Raw genomic sequence first — 26245 nt, forward strand, 5'->3', positions numbered from 1 at the left:
CTTGTCAGGGTCGGGCAGCTTTAAACGCCACCATTTCAAGGTGTGTTGTACAGCTAATTTCTCAGGGCAACGGGATCAAGTTGGTCTCCTTTCCAGGGTAAAGGAGTGTCAGTGCTTCCTTGGCCATTCAGCTTCTGCAGATGAAAGGTCATGTATGTGGCTTTATAGGGGGTTTCCCCCTCTGGGGATTTGGGCTAGTTGTGGTGTTGCCCTCACCTCAGACTGATTTTTGCTTTGGGGCGTCCATGTATTTATGCCTTATTTTAATGCCGCTGTGTCTCATGATGTACTGTTGGTAAATTAGGAATTTTTGGTTTTCCTGTAAAATCCTTGAAGTACATTACAGGACACAGACGACATTACTTGTAACAAAACAGTTTTAGATGAGCTGGGAGGAGAACTCTACTTTTGTTTCGTTTTTTTATTTGATTTTTTTTTTTATCCATTTTAAATGGGGGCAGCAGCCTAACCCATGTGTCCTGTGAGCTCAAAGAAAATTATTTTACAGGTAAACAAATTTGGTGGTTGAAGTGAATATGCATTTAATGGTTTTCTTTGTGCCAGTACTCAAGTAATTAAAAGCGAAAGCCTGGGTACTCTGTCTGGTTCGTTGAAATAAAAATGTATCTGACTCGTTATGAAATTGTACTCTTATAGGGGCTGCACTTTGCCTGATGATGGAATCAACATGGTACGGTGTCAAGGACTATCCAAGGAACTGTCAGAACTTAGCCAGGAAGAGGCTAAACTAGATGAATTAATACAGAGCTGCACACTAGACTTGAAACTTCTAACTGAGGATTCTGAGAACCAAAGATATCCTTTCTCTGTTTGTTTTTATTCTTTTGTTTTTATTTATTTTTTCAAACTAGTACTGAGGTAACATGTAAAGCTTTTTATGTAGTGTCAATTTTTCTGTTGCCCATAGTGATTAGTCCCATGGATATGTTGCCCATAGTGACTAGTCTTTCTATTCTGTCAGGTGAATCATGTTGGACAATATTGGCATTAAAGCAGTATAAACTATTTCAGCTCATGTATAGTACTTCCAAGGAGTGAACCTTTTAATCACAAGCTGCAGAAGCAGTCATCAGCTTGTGTGGTTTTTGTTTAGCCAGCTCACAGCTTGAAGTGATGCGGTAGCTTCATAGCTGCCGGTCACTTTCACAGAGCCAGTGGCACGGTACCTGCACCCCCTCTCTCCCCCTGTAGTTCTTGGGCCCTCCTGCTCTTACTGGGACCACAATGGCCAGCTAGGGGGAGGGAAAGTGTTAAGGCAAATCCATGCCTCGATATTGCATGTTTAACAATGAAACCGGAAGTTATGCTTTGTCACTTCCAGTTTCAGATCCACCATTTACTGGCCAGTACTTTCATTTGATCTAATATAAGCTTACTTGAAAAATCAAATTTCTCTTATCGTCCATGGACGGACACAGCTCCTTAAATCTTGACAAGTGGGTTATGTTCCCTGTTTACAGGAGAGGACTAGGCAGAAACATGTTAAATAGTTAAATACATGTTACATTAACAGAGTTGAACAGCCCCGCCCAGGGGGCGGTCCCTCCAGACATAACCCTCCTCACTGCAGCATGCAGCCTCAGTTTCGTTCTGCCTAGCAAAGGAGAAGGACGTATGGCTCCCTTTGGGCCCAGCGCCCTGAGGAGAAATTTTATTTTATTTTACTTTACTATCTCAGAAGGTGGCCCCTTTAGTGGCCTTTACCTCTGTTAGAGGGGTTTCTGAGTTGGCGGTCTTGTCTTGCAAGCCGCCATGCTTGATCCCCCATAAGGATTAGGTGATGGTGCGCCCGCGACCTTCCCTTCTTCCGAAGGAGGTTTCGGCCTTTCATACTTTAGGCGTGGTACGCGCTTTGCGGGTATACCAGCCTACTACGGCTCCATTTCGGAGCTTCTGACTCTCTTTTGTGTCGGTGTCTGGTCCACAAAAGGGCCTGGCGGTCTCGTCGACCACCATTTCTCGGTGGATCGGGCAGGCCGTCATACAGGCCTATGCTCCTAAGGGGCGGGCCCCCCTTTCCGGTCACGGCACTTTCGACCAGGGCAATTGGTGCTTCCTGGGTTTTTTTTTTTTTTTTTTTTTCTCGACATCATGCGTCGGTCTCACAGGTGTGCGAGGTGGCGATTTGCTCGTCCGTTCACGCTTTTTCCAGAATTTACATGGTTGCTGTGAGTGCATCTTATGATGTTTTTTTCAGCCACTAGTTTTTGCCGGCGGCTGTTTAAAGTTGCACCTCCTCCGTTGAGGAGCTCTGCTTGTTTTGGGGTGAAGTTAAAATTGTTTTTACTGATATATTTCCCACCCCTCGTTTTTTGACACTGCTTGGGGACGTCCCACTTGTCAAGATTTAAGGAGCTGTGTCCGTCCATGGACGATAAGAGAAAATAGGATTTTTTGTACTCACCGTAAAATCCTTTTCTCTGAAGTCCATGGACGGACACAGCTCCCACCCCTCCTTTTTAGGTTTGTACTGCTTGTTACGAACTGAGGCTGCATGCTGCAGTGAGGAGGGTTATGTCTGGAGGGACCGCCCCCTGGGCGGGGCTGTTCAACTCTGTTAATGTAACATGTATTTAACTATTTAACATGTTTCTGCCTAGTCCTCTCCTGTAAACAGGGAACATAACCCACTTGTCAAGATTTAAGGAGCTGTGTCCGTCCATGGACTTCAGAGAAAAGGATTTTACGGTGAGTACAAAAAATCCTATTTTCTTGAGTACTGCCTGTATGCTGGCCATCTTTCTACAACTTCCTGGATTCCCTGCATGCTTTGCAGCTGCTTTTGTTTACTTTCAATTTGTAAGCACTACATATGCCATGGTACCTTGCTGCTTGCAAGCAGTGATTCCTGTACTCTGCCTCTTTAAACTCCTATGCCCTTTGTAGCAAGGAAGCCTCTGATTTCTTTGACACAGCAATGCCTACTTGTCAGACATGGTGATTAGGTGTCACAGAATTCAAGAAAGTAAATTTGTGGGCATCCATGCAAAGTGTTTTTATTTTTTGCAGCTTTAAGGATGCTTAGATTGATAGGAGTAGGCTATAAATATTTGAAATGGTGTTAAAAAAAGTTATTTTTAGATTTTGACCATTTGTTTTCCTTAATTTATCTTACGTTGGCCTATGTAACCTATCAAGATATAAGGAAAATTGGTGGCCTTAAGGATCAAACCGTTATTGTTGTCAGAGCTCCCCCTGAAACTAGACTTGAAGTGCCTGATCCTGTCGAGGTAAGTGTTGCCTGGACACATCAGTGATTAATGGAATAGTGGTGTATAGGATTAACATTTTCTTGATTGCTACAGATTTAGGAATAATGAATCTGTTTTGGCTCTCAAAATGCTTTTGAGTCTTGCTTGTACACCGATCAGCCATAATGTTACCTATAGAGTAGGTAGGTCCTTCTGCTGCCAGAAAAGCCCTGACCCCGTTGAAGCATGAACACCAGTAGCCCTCTGAAGGTATGCTGGTACCAAGCCATCGGTAGCATGTCCTTTAACAGCTTTAATACTAGGCACTTTCACCCCCTTCCTGCCCAGGCCAATTATCAGTTTTCGTTGCTGTCGCACTTTGACAATTGCAACACTACCCAAACAATGTTTAGACGACTCCCTTCCTCCGCTGATTGGACACAGCTGACTACATGCCTAAGAGCAGAGTTTGACAAATTTGCTTGGAATCTAGGAGCCAGCTAAAAAAAAGTTAAGAGCCAGGAAACGCTCCCCGTCCCGACGAGCCCGCGCGCAGAATCGAACACATGTGTGAGTAGCGCCCGCATATGTAAACGGTATTCAAACCGCACGTGAGGTATCGCGGCGATCGTTGGAGCGAGAGCAATAATTCTAGCTCTAGTACTCCTCTAACTCAAAACATGCAACCTGTAGAATTTTTTTTCTCAAGTCGTCTTCCAGGACGGCACCTTGAGAGTAGACTGGCTCCACCTGACAGGAAACACAATCAGAAAGAGGTTTAAAAGCCCCGCCCCTCCCCGTGCACCTCAGTTATTGATTGTGTTTCCCACCAGCGAAACAGTTTGTTATTTTTTTATCAGACCTAAGGCCTGGGGCTGGTGGTCCCCCTCCGGGTACTGAGCAGTGGGTCCTGGGGGCCGTCCCTGCCTCAGCTTAAAGGTGTAATGCCTGTCCCGGGGGGTTTTCCCCGTGTGATAGGGGGGGGGGAGGAAGATTGCAAATACCCCCCTTCTTTCCTTTCTGTAGGAATCCCTGGGATAGTGGCTATTCCAGTACTCCTATGTGGCCATGTTCCCTCTCCTCCAGGACCCCTTACCTGCTGGGCGGGTGTGAGGGCTTCCTCAGCGTGGCTCCGGTGTACTGTCCTCCCGGGGACATTTTCGAATGGAGCCAGCAGTCGACGCCGCGTCACAGGCGGCGCGCGGTGATGACGAGGTTCCGCTTCCGGTCTTCACCAAAATGGCGGCCGCCAGCGGCGTCGGCTCCTCGCTGTTCTCACTGCAGCAAGGAGGAGAGTGGCGCCTACACGACTTCGCTATGGAGCGCGAGGATCGTTCGCTAGCAGCCGCTGCCGAGGACACCACCAAGGGTGAGTCTGCCTCAGAATGTCAGGGGGGCATATTGGACTGGGTCCTCTCCCTCCCCCCCCCCCCCCCCCTCTCCTCTCCTCTCCTCTCACACTTGATGTTTGAACTGTGATATATTTTTTCTCTCCCCTTACAGGGGAGGAGGTTTCTGCCCAGGGGGAAGCTGCTATTCTCTCCCTAAAACACACTTCCAAAACCAAGAGGTGTGGTAACTGTAGCATTAAGCTGGCTGCAGATTACTCCAAACTTCTTTGTGCCAAATGCATACAAAAATTGACAGCAAAGGAAACTTCCCTGATTATGAAAGAATTCCTAGCTGTCCAATCCCAAATGCTCTCCACATTAAAGGAATTTAAGGACACCTTAAAAAATAGGGATCCTGAGCCCATAGCAGCCGGCCCCTCTTCTCAAGAGAGCTCATCCACCCCAGTGCCACGAGTTTCCAGGGCTAGGGAGTCTCTCCTATCTGACACCGAAGATTCAGAGGCTCCAGAAGATGGGGTAGTTGATAGTCATTATGAGGATGAGGATGCCAGATCAGGCAAATATATTTTTTCTACAGATGACATGGGGGGTCTGCTGTCTATGCCTCTGAGGGGATCCAGCAGCCAGCAGAGCTGGTGTCACCTCAGGACAGAATGTACCAGGGTTTAGCTAAACCCCAGCCAAAGGTTATCCCAGTCCATCAGTCTCTTAAAGATATAGTTCTGAGGGAATGGGCTGAGCCTGAAAAGAAACTACTACAAGACCTGGAAGAGGCGCTGTCCCTTTAAGGAGGAGTTAGAAAATACTTTGTTTAAAACTCCTAAACTAGATGCATCTCTAGCCCAACTCTCCAGGCAGTCTGACCTCTCGTTTGAAGATGCAGGGAACTTAAAGGATTCCTTAGACAGGCGGGCAGACACCTCCCTTCGCAGGGCCTGGGAGGCTAATACGGCCGCCCTTGGACCCGCTTTAGCCTCTTCCTGCATCGCTAGGAATGCAGATACCTGGTTAACCAGACTTCTGGAGCATGTACCTCAGACCTCCAAGTTTAAAGAAATTAGAGATTCTCTTACAGTCATAGGCAGTGCGGTTGCCTATCTTGCAGACGCATCGATTGAAACAGTCCGATCCTCTGCTAAGACGGGTGCTCTCGTCAACGCCGCCAGAAGGGCGGTATGGCTCAAGACGTGGGAAGGTGATCTTGCTTCCAAGACCCGTCTATGTGCCCTGCCCTTTGAAGGTACGCTTCTCTTTGGGGCAGGGCTTGATCAAGCTCTAACTAGGGCCTCAGAAAAGGGGAAACGGTTCCCCCCAAAACCTAGACCTAATAGGAGAAGATTTTTTCGAGGCCCCCAGAATAAAAACCGACCTTCTGACCGAAGATCGGCCTTTAATAAGCGTTGGATCGCGGGAAAGGATAAGCCAAAAGGGGGTATCCTTTTCCCCGATCCCAAACCCGCAGGTAAGGACTCCAAGTGACTTAAGAGTCGGGGGAAGACTCTCCCAATTTTTTCCAGCCTGGGAGAGTATAACACGGAGTCCTCACATTCTGCAAATAGTGAGGGAGGGTTACAGATTGGAATTCCGACAACTTCCCCCCCCAATATTTCTCCTCACTCATCTACCCCAAGATCCCCTCAAGGCAGCTGCCCTTCTGGGAAGTGTCACAGATCTAGCTCAGCAGGCAGTCATAATCCCAGTTCCGCCAGGACAACAGGGTCAGGGGGTGTACTCACATATTTTCATGGTGCCCAAACCTTCGGGGAAATTCCGATTGATCATAAATTTAAAACCTTTAAATACCTTTCTCCTCTACAAGAAATTCCGCATGGAAAACATTTACAGTCTCAAGGGACTGTTGTTAGAAGGAGTCTTTATGGTAACCATAGACTTGAGGGACGCCTACCTCCATGTCCCAGTCTTCAGGGACCATCAAAGGTTCCTCCGATTTGCCATTGCCTCCCCTCAGGGGATTCAGCACTGGCAGTTCACCGCACTCCCCTTTGGTCTGGCCTCCAGCCCAAGGGTTTTCACGAAGGTCCTGGCAGAGGTGGTCGCCTTTCTACATCTGAAAGGGATCTCCCTTGTCCCCTACCTGGACGACCTACTGCTTTTCAACCCCAGCCGAGAACTCCTTCTCTCGGATCTGGCCACCGTCCTGACTACTCTGGAATCTTTGGGATGGATTGTAAACAGAGAAAAATCTTCTCTCCTCCCAGAACAGAGAAAAAGGTATCTGGGATTCCTGATAGATTCCATAGAGAAAAAGCTGGTTCTTCCAGAGGACAAGATCCAGAGACTCGGGTCAGTGGTCAGGTCCGTCATGGGGTCAATAGAAATTTCCCTCAGACAGATCATGAGGTTACTGGGACTGATGACCTCATGCATCCCAGCGGTCCCATGGGCCCAGCTTCATTACAGATCCCTGCAGGCCTTCCTGCTCTCCTCCTGGGACGGGAAGGACTCATCCCTAGACTCCAGGGTCAGCATCCCGGAGTCAGTAAAATGCACACTGGGGTGGTGGCTCATTCCTCAGAATTTGGAGGAAGGCCTCCCATGGAACCAGACAAATCCTCTCAGGATAACCACGGATGCCAGCTCCTGGGGGTGGGGAGCCCACATGTCGGGTCTCCAGGCCCAGGGGTGCTGGGATCGACAACAGAGCAGGTCCTCTTCCAACTTCCGCGAATTATTAGCGGTCGGGAAGGCCTTGGAGGCGTTCGAGGAGAGAGTCATAAACCAAGAAATACAGATTCTCTCCGACAACGCAACCACGGTGGCGTTCATAAATCACCAGGGAGGCACCAGGTCCCGTTCCCTCCTAAGGCTGTCCTTAGAAATTCTGAGTTGGGCAGAACAGAGAGTCCTCTCCCTTTCAGCAATCCACATCAGGGGAGTCCTAAACTTAGAAGCGGACTTTCTAAGCCGCCAACCCATCCTCCAGGGGGAGTGGGAATTAAATCGAGAAGTCTTCGACTGGGTTCGACATCGTTTCGGCAACCCAGAGATAGACCTCTTCGCGAACAGGAAGAACAGGAAGGTAGAAAGGTTCTTCTCCCTCTCCCGGGATCAGGGATCGGAGGGTGTGGATGCGTTGGCCCAGGCCTGGACATTTCAGCTGGCCTATGCTTTCCCTCCCCTGAGTCTGATCCCAAGGGTCCTACAGAAACTGAGTCGCTCACGGGGGAAGCTGATCCTGATCGCTCCCCAGTGGCCCAAAAGAGCTTGGTTCCCAATGTTAGAACGTTGGTCAGTTCTTCCCCCCCCTTCCTCTCCCGGTCCGAGTGGACCTTCTGCGGCAGGGACCGATCTTTCACCCAGAGCCCGACTTTTTCAGTCTGACGGCCTGGTACTTGAGAGGTGGAACCTGCAGTGGAGAGGTTGTTCGGAGAAGGTAATAAATACCCTTTTGGCTAGTCATAAGGAGGTCACTAGGAAAATCTATGCTTAGACCTGGGGGGTTTTTTCACGCTGGTGTGCAGCCAGGCAAGCCCCACTACCTGAAATATCTGTCATCCTGGAATTTCTCCAGGAAGGAGTTGATCTAGGACTAGCCACAAGAACCTTAAGAGTACAGGTAGCCGCCTTGTCCTACTTTTTAGACAAGAGGCTGGCCCTGGATCCGCTGATCAAGCGATTCCTGTCGGCTAGGGATAGGTTATCCCCTATTCAAATCTCCAGGGTTCCCCCCTGGGACCTCACCTTGGTTCTAGACCATCTATCCAAACCTCCGTTTGAACCGATAGACAGCATTCCGGTTAGGCTGTTGACATTTAAATTCTCCTTTCTTCTGGCTATTACTACGGCCAAAAGAATAGGAGACATGCAGGCGCTCTCAATCAAAGAGCCTTATTTTCGTCTTTTTGAAAACAGGGTAGTCCTAAGTCAGGATCCCCTGTACCTACCTAAGGTGGCAACGAAATTTCATAGGTCACAAGAAATTATTCTTCCTTCATTTTGCGCAAATCCACAGAACGAAAGGGAAGAGACCTTCCACTGTTTGGATGTAAGACGCTGTTTGTTAAGTTATTTGGAAAGGGTGAGCGAGTTCAGACGCTCATCTCACTTGCTAATTAATTTTTCAGGACAGAAAAAGGGTTGCCAAGCATCTAGAGCCTCTATATCTAGGTGGATAAGACAGGCAATTTCATTAGCATACATTAAAGCTGGCAAAACAGTACCTAAAGTCAAGGCACATTCCACGAGATCTATAGCAACCTCCTGGGCAGAGAGAGCAGGAGTTTCAGTGGAACAAATCTGTAGATCAGCAACGTGGTCAAGCCAGAACACCTTTCTCAAACACTACCGAGTGGAACTTCTGTCACCCCAAGACTTGACGTTTGGCAGAAGAATCCTGCAGGCAGTTGTCCCGCCCTAAGGTAGGCCTGAGGGTTACTTGCTTATCTCTCAAGGTGCCGTCCTGGAAGACGACTTGAGAAAATACCAGTTACACTTACGGTAGCTGTTTTTCTGTAAGTCTTACAGGACGGCAGGCCTATTTCCCACCCTGAGGAATTTATATGGTTTGTATTTTTATATACTGGTTCCCGTGCTCTTATGGTGGTTACTTTATCACTAACTGAGGTGCACGGGGAGGGGCGGGGCTTTTAAACCTCTTTCTGATTGTGTTTCCTGTCAGGTGGAGCCAGTCTACTCTCAAGGTGCCGTCCTGTAAGACTTACAGAAAAACAGCTACCGTAAGTGTAACTGGTATTTTTTTTTTTTTTTTAAACGTCGCCTATGGAGATTTTAAAGGGTCAAATTTTGGCGGCATGCCACGAGCGAACGCAATTTTGAAGCGTGATATGTTGGGTATCAAGCCAGCTCACAGAAAGAAGAGCTTGGTACTTCACAAAGCCGCGGCCTCAATTACTGGCCGTCGTGGCCCCGCCGCGATCGTGCGCCCCCGCCGCGCTGAGACACCGGATCCGCGGCCTCAAATACCGGCCATGTCACAATTTCTTGTCGCAATTGCGACCTGGCGCCCGGATATTACCGACCCCTGCTTAAGAACCTCATCAACTTCACTGAGAGTAGAGGGCTGCACTGACTTGATAAAACACAGTGGACCAACACCAGCAGATGACATGGCTCCCCGAATAATCACTGACTGGGAATTTTTACACTGGACTTCATGCAACTTGAATTCTGTGCCTGTTCCTTCCTCCAGACTCTGGGACCTTGATTTACAAATAAAATGCAAAATTTACTTTCATCCAAAAAAGATGACTTTTGGATCACTTGGCAACAGTTCAGTTTATTTATCTTTCCCCTCCTTGGCCCAGGTAGGATGCTTATGATGTCTCTGGTTCAGACGTAGCTTGACACAAGGAATGCCACAGTTTTAGCCCATGTTCTGGATCACCCTTGTGTGCGTGAATCTACGGGGGGGGGGGGGGTGTATTTTATTCCCTGCTAATTTTGTACATTTGCCCACTGACAATTTTTTTTTTTTTTTTTTTTTTTTTTACCAGTCTATAATTTTAATGGCAAGTTTATTTTAACAGTGAGACAGAATGACAAATTTCCAGGAAAAACAAATTTCAAAAAAGTTATACATTTTAATGAGTCAAATAGGTATTTGATCCCCTGTCAATGAGCAAGATTTTTCTCCCAGGTGTCTTCTATACAGGCAATGAGCTGAGATTGGGAGCACTCTTTAAGGGAGTGTTCCTAATCCTAGCTTGTTGCCTGTATAAAAGACACCTGTCCACAGAATCAGATTCCAATCTCTCCACCATGGCTAAGACTAATGAGCTGTCCAAGGATGTCGGACAAAATTGTAGACAGACACTGGAATAGACTACAAGACCATCGCCGAGCAGCTGAGTGAGAGGTTCCAATTGCCAAACGTCGGCCTCAAAACCTTAATGACTTGGAGAGGATCTGTCCCCCCTACCAAAAATAAGCCGACTTTTATTTTATTTTTTCTCCCAAAAATCATGCAAGAGTATCTGATACAGTAGTAAAGTGCAAAACCTGTCATGGAAGAAATGGGCTGTAATTGCTGACCTGAGTTTGAAAATTGGGCTAGAGCTACAAATAGTATGCAGATCAAATAAACGCTATTGCAAAAAACTCACTGCAAAGCTATTATCGTGGGGTGTTTTTTTTTTTTTTTTTTTTTATGTTTTATATTAATCACTTCGATACAGGGCATTTTCACCCCCTTCCTGCCCAGACCAATTTTTAGTTTTCAGCGCTGTCTCACTTTGACAATTGCGCGGTCGTGCGACGTCGCTCCTAAACAAAATTGAGGCTTTTTATTTATTTTTTCCACAAATGGAGCTTTCTTTTGGTGGTATTTGATCACCTCTGCGGTTTTTATTTTTTGCGCTATAAACAAGATCGACAATTTTGGAAAACTTTTTTTTTTCCTCAGTTTAGACCGATACGTATTCTTTTTTTTTTTTTTTTGGTTAAAAAAAATCGCAATAAGCTTATTTGATTGGTTTGCGCAAAAGTTCTAGCATCTATAAAATAGGGAATAGATTTATGGCGGCGATCTGCGTTTTTATTTTTTTTATTGTGACATTGCGACGAACATATCTGGACACTTTTGACACATTTTTGGAACCATTTACACAGCGATTAGTGCTATAAAACTGCACTGAATACTGTGTAAATGTGACTGGCAGGGAAGGGATTAACACTAGGGGGTGCTGAAGGGCTTAAATATGTTCCCTAAAGGGTGTTTTTAACTGTAGGGGGACTCACAAGGGGAGATGATCGATGTGTACTGGGAACACACTTCAGTCTCCTCACTGCTGACAGGACATGGATCTGTGTGTTTTGAATTTCTAACTTCCTGTTTCTCAGTAAGCTTGCCACATCATCCGAGCTGTTCTGGCTGGGGGTTAAGGCCCTTTCACACGGGGCGGATCAGTAATGATCCACCTCCATGTGTCCGTAGGCTCAGCGGGGATTGCTCCATATATCCCCGCTGAGCCAGCGGCTGACAAAACGGTCCCCGCACACTGGGCAAGAACCGCCCTGTCTTTTCTCCGTTCTCCCCTATGGGGGGATCGTATGAACACGGACCGTGTGTCTGTTCATCCGATCCGCAAACGGAAGAAAAAATGGGACATTCTTCCGTCTGCAAAATTGGATTTTTGCGGAGGCGGGTGATTACGGGTCGCTGACACCCCTGCAATCACATAGGGACCAATGCATGTCCCTTTTTCATCCGCAAACGGATGGATGAAAAAGCAGACACACGGTCCGCACGTCTGATAGGGCCCTTAGTCAGTGTGCTCCCCCCCCCCCCCCTCCCTTGGGACTACATCAATGCGGGGAGACTCTGTGAATGTTCACAGGCATGGGAGGAAGGGGGATCAGCAGGTGTGTCTAAGATGCTGTAGCCCCGCCTCCCGTGCCTTGTACTGAATGACCATCTAACCAGCACAGCCCCACATTAACTCCGCCCCCGCATTTGCTGCATTGAGAGTTGGACTCTCTAAAGAATTAAATATATTAGTATATTTCAATAGTTGCTATTTCTTGATGCTATTGGGAGGCTGGACTGAAAGTGTTAACCACTTAAGGACCGCCTAACGCTGATATACGTCGGCAGAATGGCATGTCTGGGCACAATCACCTACCTGTATGTGATTGTTAAATGCCCGCGGACCCGATCGGTCTCCGGAGCTGAAGAGCGTGGAGAGGTGTGTGTGTGTGTGTGTGTGTGTGTATAAACACGCCTTCCCTGTTCTTCACAGTGGCACTGTCATTGATCGTGTCCCTGATATAGGGAAACGCTATCAATGTCACATGTCCAGCCCTGCCCCACCTACAGTAAGAAACACATATGAGGTCACACTTAACCCCTTCAGCTCCCCTAGTGGTTAACTCCCAAACTGCAATTGTCATTTTCACAGTAAAGAATGCATGTTTTTATAAAAAAAAAATTACTGGGAAAATGACAATGGTCCCAAAAATGTCAATTGTCCAATGTGTCTGCCATAATGTCGCAGTCACTCAAAAAAAAAAAATCGAAGATCGCCGCCGTTAGTAGTAGAAAAAAAAAATAATAAAAATACAATAAAACTATTCCCTATTTTGTAAACACTATAAATTTTGTGCAAACCAATCGATAAACGCTTATTGCAATTTTTTTTTTTTTTTTTTTCAAAAATACGTAGAATACGTATCGGCCTAAACTGAGGAAGAGAAGTTTTTTTTTTTTTTTTTTTTTTTTTTTTTTTATATATTTTTGGGGGATATTTATTATAGTAAAAAGTACTCTATTTTTGTTTATAGCGCAAAAAATAAAAAACGCAGAGGTGATCAAATACCACCAAAAGAAAGCTCTATTGGTGGGAAAAAAAGGACACCAATTTTGTTTGGGAGCTACGTCGCACAATTGTCAGTTAAAGTGACGCAGAGCCCGATGAGTCTTATTGTTTAGACATTCTTTCTCATTTGAGGGAATACTTTGATATCAATAGGGCGGGGGATACCACTCCTGCCATTAATTGGGCAGCCCATAAGGCCTCTGTACGGGTTTTTTTTAATCCAGTTAGCATCTAAACTTAAAAAAGCTCGTGATGAGGTAATCAGTATCAAGACTAAGGAATACGAAAAGCTAGCGACTCAACACAAACGCTCCCCACACCCTGACTTACTGGTTAGGCTTGACCAGGCACGTACGGAACTTAATGTTTGTCTAACCACTAGGGCGGAAAAACATTTACGGTGGACTAATCATAAATTTTTCACCTGGCGGGATCGACAGGGTTCGTTATTGGCACGTAAACTTTCCCCCAAACATTCTCACGTGGCTCTTCCAAAAATTAGACTCTCAAATGGCAATCTTTCCCAACATCCCCATAAAGTTCTTCAGGAATTTGAAGATTTTTACGCTAAACTATATAACCCAACCCAAGACCGCACCCCTGTCTCCATTAATGGTTTTTTGCACACCTTATCACTGCCATCTCTCACTGAATCCCATAGAGAACTTATGGACCAACCAATTACCTGTGAAGAAATACAGACTACTATTAAAGTACTATCGTTGCATAAATCTCCGGGCCCTGATGGCCTCTCTAATATTTACTATAAGAAATTCTCTGAACAGTTGGCTCCTCACATGGCTCTCTATTTCAATTTTTTGCGGGATGGCGGAAAAGTTCCTTTAGATGAAAATAGGGCATACATTAGTGTTATCCCCAAACCACATAAAGACTCCACTGACATTCTTAATTATCGGCCTATATCTTTAATTAATTGCGATCTTAAAATCCTGACGAAACTTTTAGCCATGCGTCTTGGTACTTTTTTAGAGCAATATATTCATAAAGATCAATCTGGATTTATAACCGGACGTCAAACGTTGGATCAGATTCGTCGTTCCATAGCGTTGATCTCTGCAGTACGTTCTAAATGGGATGCCCCTGTGTCGAGGGAATTATTACTTCTATCTTTGGACCTTCATAAGGCCTTTGATAGCTTACATTGGGATTACTTATTTGCTACTCTGGAGGCTTTTGGATTTGGTTCTACTTTTATCTTATTGCTTAAACAACTTTATAGTAACCCATCGGCCCAGATTTCCGTTCGGGGTTATAAATCCGCATCATTTCCTATCCGACGCGGGACGAGACAGGGCTGCCCGCTCTCCCCTTTGTTATTTGCCCTAGCGATCGAACCTCTGGCTATATCAATTCGATCTCATCCTGATATACATGGCATTTGTTGTGGGCAGCGGGAGCATAAATGTTCCTTGTTTGCCGATGACATTCTCATGTATATCACAAATCCTCAATTGACTTTACCAAATCTTTTAACTCTGTTCCATCGGTTTTCTCGGATCTCGGGGCTCTCTTTAAATACCCAAAAGACGACGGCTCTTAATATTTCTTTGCCCACCTCGACAGTCTCGACCCTACGAACTCTCTATAATTTTCAATGGACGCAAAATTCATTGCCGTACTTAGGCGTCCAACTGACAGCCTCAATCGCTACTCTATATCGAGCCAATTATCCCCCACTTTTCAGTCGACTCCGGGAGGACCTTCGGCGATGGGCAGATTATCCTTTGTCCTGGTTTGGTAGAATAAATTCTATTAGGATGACATTTTTACCTAAGTTACTTTATTTTTTTAGGACTTTGCCAATTGCGGTCCCGAGGGGGGATTTACAGCGATTACAATCAGATGTTCTCCGTTTTGTTTGGAACAATAAGAAACCGCGAATGAATAAATTGACACTGTATGTCTCCAAACAGTCTGGTGGACTTGGCCTCCCTAATTTACAGGCTTATTATCAGGCGGCTCAAATAACCCAGCTTTCCTACACAACAGCCAAAGGTTCTACACCCCTTTGGGTCTCTATTGAGGCCCTTTCGTGCCACCCCTTTGCTATAGGTTCTTTAATGTGGCTTCCTGGTCGTCTTCGTCCCCCGATCTTATGCCCTACCCTATCCCATTCACTTGCGGTCTGGGATGGAGTACGACATCGCAAACCTCTGTCCTCCCCACATACTCCATTGGCTCCCATTTTCTTTAACCCTGAATTTTCTCCCGGAATGACTCCAATGCTGTTCCTTTGGTGGCTGAACAAAGGGCTTTTTAGAATAGGAGACTATCTTGTTAGGGATCGACCGCATTCCTTGCAATATCTTACGATACACTTCAGATGCCTTCCGGCGAGTTATTTAGATATAATCAGATTATTTCTTTTATAAGATCTAAAATTAATCGGTTGGATGGACCCCTGGTTCTTACAAATTTTGAATTATCTTGCCAAACAAAATGCCTTTTACGGGGAAGGATATCTACAGTATACACTATCCTTACTGATCCGAATACCAAGCTCCCTTACATGAAGCAGTGGGAACGGGATTTGAATACCACGTTGGAATTATCAGATTGGCAGGATATTGCCTTCGCTTTATCCAAAATATCTATTAATACTACATTGATTGAAGCAAATTACAAAACACTTCTACGTTGGTACTTAGTCCCGACCAGAGTCGCTAGGATGCACCCGTCCGCATCGCCCAATTGCTTCAGACGTTGTGGTCAGATGGGTACAATGCTTCATGTTTGGTGGCAATGCCCCGTGGTCACTAGATTTTGGATTTGCATATTTAATTTAATTTACTCGGTATCGGGGGTTAATTTACGTCGATCCCCGCAATCAGCGCTCTTTCATAAGTTGCCTGGTGAGGTTCCCAAGAAATCAATAAATCTAATCACATATGTGTTTTTAGCAGCAAGAATAACTATTGCTAGACACTGGAAGCAGTCGGTGGTTCCCCTTGATTATGTGAAGAATAAACTTAATTGGATCATGGTTAACGACAGACTCACCTGTATCCTTCGCAATTCTACTAAGAAGTTTGATATAACATGGGATCCGTGGATACGTTACATATCTCCACCTTAGGGTGCTTCCGGCTGGCCCTCTTCTCTTCTCTTCTCTCCTATTCTTTTCTTCTTTTTTTTTATTCTTCTCTTTCCTTTTCTTTTTTCTTTCAAAATATTTACTGTTGAATTGGCCATTGTTGTTATTGTGGCTAACTATAGGATGCTTTGACGGAATTTCTATCTCTACATTGACATGATGCTGGTAGAAGTATATGAAGGGTTCCCCTTTTCTCCCCTTCCCTACTCTTCCTTATCCTCCCTTACCCTTCCTCCCTGTGTGCATTACTCTCAAGGTTATGGGTTAATGTGGCTTCCTGAGACAACCACTATTTGGACCCTAGGGAGTCAAGAATAAATCTCATTAGCTTCACTCTTATTTTATTTTTTATTTTTCTATTTCTTTACTATTTCATGAATGGTTTAACTACTGAAGAGGGGAAGGATACGTTATAAAGGGGACATACGTTTTTTCCTTGATTATTCTCATGTCATATGGTTATATTAATGGGCTTTCTCGTTACCTGTATTTTTTGTTGAGTCTCTTTTTTTATCTACAGGTTTTATGTTTACGACTATTTGTATAAGTAATATAATTTGACAGAGCTCGATTGTTATTTCTGTCTTTGTCACTTGTGCCTTATACAACTTTGTCTATTTTCAATAAAAATATTGGAATATAAAGTGACGCAGAGCCCAATCGCAAAATGGGGCCTGGTCCTTTACCTGCATTTTGGTCTGGGTCTTAAGTGGTTAAATGGGTGCGGCGTGTTTTTTTTGTTTTTTTTTTTACAGGTAACTAAATCTTTTAAGGAAATATAACAATATTCACTAAATATAGCACAGTGATCGCATATGGGCTAAAATAAATGTACCTTTTACAACTGGTTAACATGTCAGCAAAGCTTTTGTTTGAAAACATTGTAATTCTGTTTTATTCTTCTTTTCTCCCCATAGAGTTTACAAATTCACTTGTCCAGCACCCAAGGAGCAATTGAAGTGTATTTATGCCCTGAAGAAAGTGAATCCAGTAGTCCGGTGAAGCAAAGCCATCAGGACCAAAATGGGAATATCTCCAAACCAAACTCCAAAGGTATCTGTATATATTCTTCTCATGTTGGGATGTTCAAGCTGGCTTTCAGCCATGACAGTCTGGTAATTTATTTTTTATTTTTCCTCCTTTTCCCTCCAGATGTACTATCACCTAATATAGAACACTGTACAATGGAAGCAATTTCTCCCTTGACCTCTCCATCAAACCTCCTACAGCAAACAGAAGATCAAATACCTTTAAGTCTCGACAACCCGTTTGTGAACTTACTCCCTCCCCTTATCCATGAGGATTATTTACTAAGCCTTGGAGAAGAGGAGGGCATCAGTGATCTGTTTGATGCCTATGAGCTAGAAAAACTTCCATCTCTTGAAGACTTCATGTGCAGTTGACTCCTATGATCCCAAGGCCACGCTTTTGTTCTGTATGAATTTCAAATGGAATCCTATCAACTTGTTGGCGTTGCCTACTTGACACCTTATTTGCCTGTGTCTTTTAAAGAAGGCATGCATTTAATAAGGCAGCAATTGCTGCAAAAAGTGCAGTTATTTCATTCCATACTACTTGAGGCTATGCAAATTTACTGCATTAGGATGGTCTGCTGGGATTGCTAAAGGCACAAATGAGCAACTTGAATGGGTTTAGCTTTCTCGGTTTGTTTCCATTAATAGTACATGGCCTGGTGAAGTCAGTCTGTGCCTTCTTGTACTAGTTTACCCCAGTTTTTGTGGAGAAACTCCACAATAAATATGAACTGTCATTTTTGCATATATTGTGTGCATTTTTATTTGTGGTTGTTGGAAAGCATCATAAAACAGCCCAACACATTGCATGTTACACAACTGTACATTTATAAGATGTACACTTCGCTATCTACTTCACTATCTTCCTGTTCTCAAGCCATACAAGTTGTCATCTTGCCTTATATAACCTATTTTGTTTGTTCGGAACTTGGAGATTTGAAGTGCCTGTGAATCCTTCTGCACGTGAAGGATTTCTTAACATTTACACGGAAGTTTTTTTTGTTTTTTTTTAAACATCCTTTATTTTAGGATGTATGTTCTAACATGAGTACCTGTTTCTGTACATTTCTTATACTGAGACTCTTGACTTTGTTGAAAGTAAACCTTTCACTGCTAAATTAGTATGAGCGATTGTTACCGGGCAAATCAAGGCACCCTGCAAAAGATCAATACTTGCCTCTATAGCAGGTAGTGATACTTATCTTGACACTCTTGCATAGCCATCAAATGCTTTCAGGTGTGATACCAGGTTTCCTGTTGCCAGTCATGCCATCTGGTACCCTACAGCAGTGGTCATCAACCCTGCCCTACAGGGCCCACTAACAGGCCAGGTTTGCAAGATAACTGAAATACATCACAGGTGATATCATTTGCTGCTCAGTGATTGCAGTATTCTAGACTGCATCTCCCCAAGGTAATACATAAAACCTGGCCTGTTAGTGGGCCCTGTAGGGCAGGGTTGATGACCACTACCCTACAGGACAGAATTCCTATATGAGAAAGGGGGGCAGATAGACTAAGCACAATTACACATGAAAGTGTGTAAAAATGCTGAAGTCCTCAGCTGCTGTAGACCTGTAAGTGTGTGAAGATGGGTGTTCCTGACTGCAGGACTGAGTATGATCACATTTTGCACAGTGCATTTTTGAAGATGGGATTTTTTGCCTTGGCAACCATAGAATATGCTTGTAACCAACCAGCCATGCAGATCCCTTTTTAGTGAAGTAGTAACGGGCATTTGTAACCCTTGTTGGCTCTGTTTTTTTTTGCCAGCTATCCTTAACATGTTGTGCCATCTAAGTTCTTGTGTACATGGGTGTCAATGCTGAGAGCCTGGTTCCTTATCCTACTGCGTGCCAAGTGTTTACTGGGTCAAGATCCTAAATACAGTTTGCTTTTGTGGATCATCTGCTTTAAATCTGTTGTAAAGTATCTTATCACAATTACTGGTATCCCATCGGTTACAGCAATATATACAGGTCTGTGTTTTTAAGTGTATGTAAATTTACAGTGCTGTTGGGCCTCCCACTGCTCTCCTTTCCTGATCTAAGGACTACAGAGGGAGGTGCTGAGATTCCCATCTGTCAGCTGGGTGGTTACATGACGGCACAGCAGTTCTGTAAAATAAGGTATTTGGCTGCATAATTAAAAAAAAAAAAACACTGCACTGTATGTTTTGCTGTAACAGAGGGGGATTCAATATCTGATCAGTGACTTTAAAGCCACAGTGGAATAGCGGCATGAGGGGGGGGGGGGGGTAAAGGAGATGGCCCACATGGACTACCGAGCTGACGGAAGGGAAGAGGGAGAGACTGCGGGATGACTGAGGCACACAAACTGAACACTATCGATCAGCAGCCATGATGAATGTGGTTAGTTTACAAAGGGAGACACAACAGGCAAGACCAACTAGTTATTTTACAGCATAGAGAGGGACCAATTATACTGCAGAAGCACTATGCGGTTATTGTCCTTTTAAAGTAACATGTACACTTTTTTTATTTTTTTGGTGGGCTGTAGTGTTGGCCCAGAGCCACTGTCCTTTCATACTATAACCATGTATTGAGCTTTTGTTTGAAAATGCATTCTCTACTAAGTAGGGTTGTCCCGATACCACTTTTTTAGGACCGAGGACAAGTACCGATACTTTTTTCAAGTACTCGCCGATACCAAATACCAATATTAATTTTTTTTTTTTTTAAATGTCCCCCCACATATGCAGCCATGTCCCCCCCACATATGCAGCCATGTCTCCCCATACCTAGATGCCGCCTAGTTAATCAGCGTGCGGGCAACATTACAACTTTCATTTGTGCCGCATATAGACACTCCCCCTTGCTCGGGATTGGATGGGTGATCTGCACTTTGATATTTCACCCGTCCAATCCCAAACAAGGGGGAGTGTCTATACGAGCCGGGGAACAGACGGCTATTCAAATGAAAGCTGTAATGTTCCCCGCACGCTGATTTAAATAGGCGGGGGGTAGTATCGGATCTGGCATCGGGGGCATTTGCAGGAGTACAAGTACTCCCTCAAATGCTCAGTATCGGTCCCGATATCGGGACAACCCTACTACTAAGGCCCCTATCACATGTACAGATCCCGTGAGGATCCGTACATGTGTATCGGCTTGCTCAGCGGGGATCGCTCCGTTGATCCCCCGCTGAGCCGGCAGATGACAGGGTGGCCCCTGTCAGATCTCCCCTATGTGGGGATTGGATGGACACGGACCGTCTGCAGAATCGGAGCATAGTGGACACCGATGAGAGCGGGTGTTCATCCGCCGACACCCGCTATCTCGTAAAAATAATGTATGTCCCCTTTTTTTTATCTGTGAACGGATGGATGAAAAAGCGGACATACAGTCTGCATGTGCGAAAGGGGCCTAAGGCTCGGTGGACGCAGAAATAGAATGTTCTCTATTGTGACTCATTGTTGGCTCTGGGCTCTGCCTTCCAGCGTCAGTTTGATGGCACATATGGAGAGGAATGCTTATTTTTAATTAAAAATCCTCTTCTGCCTGCTCTGGCATGTTCCCTACTGTGTGGTTGTGGGGTGTTTTTTATTTTTTTAGTTTAAGAGAAATCCATTTTGAAAACTGTTCTTGCCAAGCTGTTTGAGTTTGCAGCACTGCTTCAGCGTATTTGTCCATGAAGTAAATTTGCAAGTACCAACAAGGCTTGTGATGTCCTTCAAACCATTCTAGAAAGATGCTAGCCTACAGTGCCTGGTAAACAAAGTGTATTGGTATGAGAATAAAAGTGCCAAAGGTTTACATTTCACAAGAGGTCGTTTTTAGAGAGGGTGATTCTTTTTGATTATTATGCTGTATCTGCCCTCTGCACTATTAGATTTGGATCCATCTATTTGGATGATTTGAATTGATCGCTAATCTTTTATTTGTTTATACAAGTCTTGGATGTTAAATTGGGGCAAGGCTTTTGCTTATCGGCTAACTTTGGCTCTAAATTTTTCCTCTTCATAAGAATATGTAAAGCTTTTATGGATGCGTGTGAATCCACCATGGTACAGGCTGTTGTCTTGAAGTATTTATTTTAAGTCTGGTACCATTCAAGCTGCTACCTAGTCTTTTTATGGGTAAAAAAAAACTTGCATTAACTAGCAGTTAATTTTTTTTAAAACTGTAGTGGAGTGTTAACAGTGTTAAGTGTGTGCATAAATGTGTGGGGGTTTTAATTATTATAACCTTGTACTTTCAGGTCTGTTTGGACTGGAAATCTACATAAGACTAGAAAAGCTTCTGGTTTTGTTGGTCATTTTTTTTTTTTAATTAAGTTTAATGTTATTTAACATGGTTTTGTGTGAGCTTGAACTCCTCCCCCCCCCTTTGGTGAGGGTATTTGTCCATTTGTAAAACTTTTAGACCTTTTTGTGATGGACTTTCTTCCCTAAAAGTATGAATCATTGGAATATAAAATTATTGCGCTTTTGTGGTTTGTAGACTGTAAAGTAATGTAAAAAAAAAAATATTAAATGCTATTTGTAAATAGAAAATACAGGATAACCTGTAATTTAGCAGTTTTGTCATTTAAAGTACATTTTGTAAAGTAATCAATAAATGATTTTTCTAATATTTGTAAGCTTTGTAACTGCTGGTAATGTGGTATGTGTTGTAATGCCTTCAGTACAGGTTTTGCCATAATTATTTTTTTTTGTGTGTACATCAGGGTTGCCCAACCTTTTAAGACCGAGGGCCACTTGAGCGACTTGGTAACCTGGTCACAGGCCACAATGAACGGTGTGGGTGGATTGTGGCCCACTCTACTCTATAGAGCCCACTCTACATTTTTGTGTGTGTTTTTTTTTTTTTTTCGTAGATCGGATTGGAGGTAGGCGTTAATAAATGGACATAAGTCCATTTACATCTGCCACTCCTTAGAGGTAAATTGGGGGCTCGATTGGGTCAGACTGACCACATGAAAGGGGCCTAATGCCGCGTACACACCATCACTTTATGTGATGAAAAATTACGTTTTTAAAAACGTCAATTTAATTGACTGTGTGTGGGGGGAAAACGTTGTTTTATGTCTATTAAAAAACGACCAAAAAAAATTGAAGCATGCTTCAATTTTATGTGTCGTTTTTCAAAAGTGCACTTTTTACTTCACAGAAATTGACCGTGTGTAGCAAAAAACGTTGTTTTCCAAGACGTTTTTTCATCCACGCATGCCCAGAAGCTACTTATGAAGCAAGCTTCAATGGTAAAACGTGGTGGAATGTAACCTCACTTTGCAAGATCATTGTGAGAAAAACGATGGTGTGTAGGCAACTTCGTCTTTGAAAATTGAAGTTTCAAAAACGTCATTTTTTATTTCACAGTGTCGTTTTTTTTTTCATCACATAAAGTGATGGTGTGTACGCGGCATAAGGCTGCTTTTACACTGATGCACTGTTTACCCACACTGCGGGTGCAGCACAATTCATCTGTTTTTCTGCGGGTTAGCTGCACTTTTGCCATAGACGTCTATTATATCCTGTAGGTGTGGTGCACTTTCAGAAAGCACACCAAACTCGCAGGTCAATGGTTCAGTACAAGTAACCTGCAGGTGCACTGCTCCGATCCTGTGGATCAGTTTGAAAGCAGCCCAGTAACCACTGCAGAACAGATATGCCCATATATACACTGTAATTTTTGTAATAAACTGACCTTTAATAACTGCTATTCTATTCCATCCCAGAGCAGGAGGTCTTGGGCCACATGAGATGGCTCTGCAGGCCACTGGTTGGGCACCCCTGGTGTAAATGGTTATTTCCCTTACTATTTATTCCAATATGTTATTTTGGTTGGCTAACCAAGTGCTTATCGGTTAGGCCCCTGTCACACTTGTGTCATTTCAAAGTCCCATGATTTAGCGGCTGCGATTCTGACTACGACTGTGGATCCGACTTTGATTCCTGAGATAACAGGCACTGTCTGGTATGAATCATTAGGGGGAGCTCCATGCCCCCCCCCATATAAGAGGATACCAGGCCTTTTGGTCTGGTATGGATTCTAAGGGAAACCCCCACACCACAAAAAACAGCGTGGGGGTCCCCCCAAAATCCATGCCAGACCCTTATCCAAGCACGCTGCCCGGCCAGTTAGGAAAGGGGTGGGCGAGAGCAAGGGCCCCCCTCCTGAACCATACCAGGTCGCAAGCCCTCAACCCCCACCCCTGAAAAGTGTCAAAAATAAAACGCGCTGCACAGGTGTTTCAAGTAATTTTATCAGGGGGGTCTTCAGACTTTCTGCCCTCTCCGACTCTTCTGCCTCCTCCGCTGATGTCCTCTCTGTGCTCTCTCCGGTTCTTCTCCCTCTGTCGATTTGACTTCTGCCGGTTCTCCTCTGCTATCTTCTGCTCTTTTGCTTGTTCTTGCCCAGTCTTCTCCGTTGTCTGCCCTCTGTTCTTCTGCTGTTGACTTGGCACTCTCCATGCCGTGTGCGTGGTGTGCATCGACATATATTGCAATGGGGCGGGTCTCTGGGTGATGGCACCCGGTGACCCTGCCCCACGCCAGTATAAGTCATTGCACACACGGCATTAGAGCGGGAGAGAGCATCGAGGGAAGAAGACCAGGCAGAAGATGGGGGCGGAGACCCGGAAGAAGACAGTAGATAGAGGGAGAAGAACCAGAGAGCGCGAAGAAGACATCGGCAGATAAGGCAGAAGTCGATACTCCTGAAGACCTGTGTAGTGTTTTAATTTTTTTTTTTTTTTTTTTTTTTTTTTCATGTGAATGGGTAGGGGTATGATGTACCCCATACTCATTCACATAGGGTGGGTGGCTGGGATCTGGGGCCCCCCTTATTAAAGGGGCTCTCAGATTCCTATAAGCCTCACACCCACAAACCCTGACAACCAACGGCCAGGGTTGTTGGGAAGAGGCCCTTCAACACGGGGACAAGGTGCTTTGGGGGTGGGGGTATGCATTAGCACCCACCCCCATGTTGAGGGCATGCAGCCTGGTACAGTTCAGGGGGGGCTCACTTGTCCCCACCCCCTTTCCTAACCAGCAGGGCTGTGTGCTCTGATATGGTTTTGGGGGACCCCCATGCGCATTTTTTTTTTTCTTTTTGATGAGTTTCTGTTCCATATCAAAGCACAAGTCTCATGCCAAAGTCGGATACATTAATACGGGGATCTGACTAATAGTGCAGGGACTACTTTAAAATCGGCACGACTTAGTTGTGCTAATATGAATAGTAGTCATTGAAAATCATGGAGAAGGACTTGTCATGCAATTTTATATATATATTTTGCAGTCCCAAATCGTGAGACAAGTGTGAAAGGGGCCCAAGGCTGATTTATTGCAGGTCGATATCGGCATTTTCTGAAATCTGTTTTGGTCGCAAACTAGACCGATTATTGCTTCCAGGGGTTTTACCAGAGTGCTGCCTGCAGTCATCACCCCGGGACTATGCTTTAAAGCAGACGGCTTTATTACTGATGCGACTCAGCCGCTTGGCTGTTATTACAAACAGCGGGAGGGGAGCTCTCCCGTCCCACCAAGAGGGCCGAACAAAGCCAATGCTGCATTTGGATCTCAGAATCTAGTAACCTGGATGCAATGTCCTTCAGGATTACTGGCATGTTTTGGCTCCATGCACACTGGGCTTAAGTCTGTTCTCTTTGAAGAAAAAATGCTTTTATACAAATTTTTTTTTTACCAGTAAGTGCCAATCAAACGTTAATGAGGATTTTTTTTTTTTTTTTCTCCCCCTGCCTCTAAATGTTCTCAACATATGCTTGTAAACGTCCTAATGTGCATGGAAACGTAGGATAACATTGAGTTGCTTCTACAGGCAGAACACAACTCCTGCAGAAGCAATGTTTCTGCCTTATGAAGTTTTGGTTCTGCTGATCTCCCAGGTTTAAGAATACCATTTTGGTCATTGACACGGCACACGCATTGTCCTGGAGCAGCCTTTTTTGTACATTTGACTAGGCTAATCTTGACAAGCAAAGTACTGCTCCTTTGGGTTTTTCTCAAATACCCTGTCAAAGTGTTGAGCGGGCAATTTAATTTTGTGAATCCAGTCATTTCTTGCCTTACTGTTCTTGTTGGACATCTCATTGTTTTAATGAGTTGCTTCACCCTTAAAAACAACATACAACAAAGGCACTTTATAAAAAAAAGGGTTTAATAATGGCCATCTGCAGATGGTTACTTATTGCAGGCTTTTTATTCTATGCATACCGTATTTTCCAAATTTTTCTCAGGTGCCCATGTTTCACTAAGGGTAGATTAAATCCTCTTTGTTTATTCCATTGAACTCTGCCTAAAACGCTGGTTCCCTTCTTGAACATGTGAAAGGTTAATTCCCCAGGATGTATCTGATGTCCAAGTTGCATCATCTGTGTGTCAAAGGCCCCTTTCACACTTGCAATGTGACTTTGCAGTCCCAGGACAAGTCACACAAGTTGTACCCATGACTTCGATTCATATCTGTGTCTTCAAATTGCAGAAACTTGAACGTGGTCTCTGCACTACATTGGTCTGACTTAAATGCAAATTAAGGTCCATAGCCCACAAGCTTACCCAGGCAGTGCTGCAAGTTGTGTCAAAATTGCACGTCTTTCAAGTCGCACAAGTGTGAAAGGGGCCTCAACCAGGAAATGGGGGGGGGACTGCAATTGATACAACACAAATTCTTAATATAAGATTCTATATTGGCATGCAGGGACTGTATACCAATGTGGTTTTTGGTAAAAGAAGGTAATGGTCTGCTTTAACTACCCTGTGGATTAAAACCTTTCTTTGCTTCTGCTTTTAAATGTCTTCCTGCATGGGGATTAGACACCGTGACATGCCTTTTGACATCCTTCCCAAACACGAACAAATGGAGCAAGCATTTGGAAGAGTGTAAAACAGGTGTCAACTGCTAGTTTCTTCAGTGGAACACCTTAACAATGAGGCCTTTATGCTAGTGGGGGATGACTCTAACAATAATCAGTTTGAAACTGTTCTTGGTGTGTCATTTGCTATGACTGTCAAACCCTGGAAGAATGGTCAAGTGCTCTTAAAATAATCTCTCCTATGGCTGCGTGTGTGTGGGTGCAAATGGTTGGAGCTTTACACCTCTGCTCTTGGGGTCCTGCATCCAAGAAGTACCTAACCATCCTTGGTCTGGTGGAAAAAAAACTGGTTGGCCCTTGATGTCACTGAAGGATGGGGTACCCATCTGCCTCAGTGTAAGGAGCCTAGCGAAAGGTCTGCAAAGTTTCATCCCTTTTT

The 26245-nt window shown here is 44.4% G+C and overlaps 1 protein-coding gene across 1 annotated transcript in view; it reads left to right on the forward strand.

The window, feature by feature from the left end:
- E2F3 (E2F transcription factor 3) overlaps nt 1-17754 on the forward strand; it is a 39828-nt gene extending 22074 nt beyond the window's left edge. Inside the window, exons 4-7 of the mRNA XM_040353786.1 lie at nt 658-816; nt 3137-3251; nt 16891-17026; nt 17126-17754. Of these exons, the coding sequence (XP_040209720.1) occupies nt 658-816; nt 3137-3251; nt 16891-17026; nt 17126-17376 (661 nt within the window). The 3' untranslated portion in view covers nt 17377-17754. The remainder of the gene's footprint in view (nt 1-657; nt 817-3136; nt 3252-16890; nt 17027-17125) is intronic.
- The last annotated feature ends 8491 nt before the right edge of the window (nt 17755-26245 follow it).

The sequence above is a fragment of the Rana temporaria genome, chromosome 5 (assembly GCF_905171775.1).
Source record: "Rana temporaria chromosome 5, aRanTem1.1, whole genome shotgun sequence".
NCBI lineage: Eukaryota > Metazoa > Chordata > Amphibia > Anura > Ranidae > Rana > Rana temporaria.